At 35.5% G+C, this 2,965-nt stretch overlaps 1 protein-coding gene across 1 annotated transcript; it reads left to right on the forward strand.

The window, feature by feature from the left end:
• Positions 1–1,925, forward strand: LOC107609786 (zinc-finger homeodomain protein 2). The gene is made up of 2 exons (XM_016311815.2): positions 1–537; positions 1,685–1,925. Exons 1-2 carry the CDS (start codon positions 216–218, stop codon positions 1,738–1,740), a joined length of 378 nt encoding a protein of 125 aa, XP_016167301.1. The 5' UTR covers positions 1–215; the 3' UTR covers positions 1,741–1,925.

Consider the following 2,965-nt stretch of genomic DNA (forward strand, 5'->3'; position numbering starts at 1 on the left):
CGCTGGAGGCCGTCATCTGCGCTGCCTGCAACTGCCACCGCAACTTTCACCGCAAAGAGATCGACGGCGACATAAGAGGTGGAAGCGGCGCCGGGACCTTACACCACCACCGTCCTCAACCTCCTCCGCCGCATCTCCACCAATTCTCCCCTTACTACCACCACCGCGGTCCGCCGTACCCGGCAGGGTACCTTCACCACCTTGCAACACCTCCGATGGCTCAGCACCGTCCTCTAGCACTTCCTGCAGCGGTTTCCGGCGGTGGACTAAGCAGAGATGAGGAGGACATGTCGAACCCTAGCAGCAGCGGTGGCGGCGGCGGAGGCGGAGGTGGCGGTTGCGGAAGCGGTTCTTCAAAGAAAAGGTTCAGGACGAAGTTCACGCAGGAACAGAAGGATAAGATGCTTGCTTTCGCTGAACAAGTTGGATGGCGGATCCAGAAGCAAGATGAAGCCATGGTTGAACAGTTCTGTGCCGAAGCTTGCGTTAAGAGGAGCGTTCTCAAGGTTTGGATGCACAATAACAAGAACACTCTTGGTAAGAAACCCTAATTTGGTACTAATTTATTTTCTCCCTTCATTATGATGATGATTAATTAATTTTAATTATTGTGTCCCTTTCTAGTTATTCTTTGTTTCTTTGGTGTCCCTTTCTCTCTCTTTTTTATGAGATTATGAATTTATGACGAGTTTTAATTTTGTGTTGAGAAAAAAAAAAAGAAAAGAAAAAAGAATTTGTAATGTGAAGCTCTTTAATGGGAGATCAAGCTCGGTTTGATTTCTTACTTCTTACTTGTTACTTTAAACTTCTGCTGATTTTAGATTTATTTCTAAGTTAACCGTTATTTTATGGAAATTTTTTTGTTAGTGGTAGTTCTAAGTTTCATGTTTGGAAATGGCAAGTGCTGTGGAAGCTTTAGGAAGTAATAAGTGAGGAATGTAATTAGCAGATTTATTAAACATTAATGTCAGGTGAACCCGTACTGCTACTAGCTAGGTTTCATTATTAATCTTGAGTTAATCATGGAGAGAAATCTAATAAAGACAAAATAACCCAGCATATAATGCATGCATTTGTAATAATACAAATAATTTTCTGTGTGGTTTATTTAACATGCGTAATCCTCTCCCGCATTTTCTCCTTTCTTTCTCTCTCATATTAATGTCCCAAGTGAGTCTCCGTAATTAATCTTCCCATTCTGTTCACGCTTCAACTTTATAGTCAGCTAAGAAATTAATTCACTAATAGTCAAGAGAGATTCACTGATTCATGAACCAAACTCCCACAGTGACGTGAGTAACAGTAAATTTGCTTGTGAAATTGTGTCATAGAGTACCTTTTCTCTCTTGTCTTTGTTCATTCCACCATTAATTCATAAATTTGGTATTATTATTAATTACTTCCGCGCAATTATATCCGGTACTTACTTTTTGCTGAAGAACATGCACCTAGTCGTCCTCCATTTATGAATTATTCTATAGACTTTCAGTTTAATTTCTTCCTTTATGTTAGGTCGCTGTTACGTTTTCTTTTCTTTTGTTAATTTATTTTCTTTGGCTTTTTGTGGGGGTGGTGGTTTGGGTTTTGGGTTTTGGGAGGGAGAGGGGGAGGGGAGAGGAAAGGAAACTACACTGTTGAAATTTTATGGGTTGAATGATTCAATTCCATTCTCGTATATGTTTAGTGACTGGTGAGAGTGGTGGTGTGAAAAGCGAGAAAGCAAATGGAAGAACAAATTAAACTAAGAGTGGGCGGTTCACGCGGCAAACTCGTACACTGTTTGCTTGTCTGGTCATCACAGAAATCAGTCTTTGCAGAATCAGATTTTGCAGATCTTTTTTTTTTTCTTCTGATTATGATGAACAGAAAAACCTTGCTTGGTGCCAGGTTGCTGCACGACAGCACTAATAAACTATTTTTGCTCATCTGTTTCTTGTTCGTTTATTTTTCATTTTTAAAATTTAAATTATTTGTATTTTGAATGGAACATCCATCCGTTTAATGATTAGCTTTAGCTTTAAGGTTGTTTAGGGTTAGTTTTCAATGTCGTTATTTTCATGATGGTGTTTAGCTAGGGTGCCTAGGCACAAATGCATATGCCACCTATTGCTGTGTGTTAATGTATGTATAAATGCACAAGGGTGGTCTTCATCACATAGAGCGAAGACCTTAAACAAGAAATGCTAATATATAAGCAACACTAATAATTTTAACTACTACATAAAAAATTACACTAGAATAAGAAATATGTGTATTTTGAGAGACTCGCATACAAAGTTAAAAAAAATACGCATCCTTTTTATTTTTGGTGTAATTATTGGTGTAGTTTTCAAAATTGGTAATTTGTTTATATTTTTGCTTAAACAAAGATGATGTAACCTTTTGGTTTGATAAAAAACAATTACTAATATAATGATTCAATGAATGTCATTGACTTCAAAGTTGCAGAAAAGGTGCAGTTTTTCTTCCTCAATAATTTTCGTTTTATATTTTATTTATATTTTTCCAAAAAAATGCTACCATTTTTTATTATTGTTTTCAAAAGTGAATGACATTATTTCTTACGGAAGCAGCAGAGCTGATTCCCATTTGAAGGGACCAAATAATTTTTAGTTCCATATAAATACTTATATTATGACTCAAAAAGTCATTACTTCTATGAATTGTTTTTATATAATTTTCATTTCTCTACGATGATGCTAATTCTTTTGATACTTAATGATAATGAGGACGTTTGAACTTATTAACTTCATACAGTTTATTCAATACACTACATTATGCTAATTGATTTGACATATCACATATGTAGTATTGAATTTATTCTTTTATGGATCATATAATTCCAATGCATCCTATGAAATAACTACTTTAGTATATCTAATATATTATGGAGATTAAGGAGTTTGTTGTATAAATTTTGTTAAAATGTTTTTAATTATATATATTTATAAAAATATTTGTTATT

Source organism: Arachis ipaensis, chromosome B07 (genome assembly GCF_000816755.2).
Source record: "Arachis ipaensis cultivar K30076 chromosome B07, Araip1.1, whole genome shotgun sequence".
Lineage (NCBI taxonomy): Eukaryota > Viridiplantae > Streptophyta > Magnoliopsida > Fabales > Fabaceae > Arachis > Arachis ipaensis.

Bases quoted from the DNA above. Each gene is read 5' to 3' on its own strand.
- LOC107609786 (XM_016311815.2), top strand. From the start codon at position 216: ATGGCTCAGCACCGTCCTCTAGCACTTCCTGCAGCGGTTTCCGGCGGT. The intron at 538-1,684 runs GTAAGAAACCCT...GTATATGTTTAG, and splicing joins CAATAACAAGAACACTCTTG to TGACTGGTGAGAGTGGTGGT.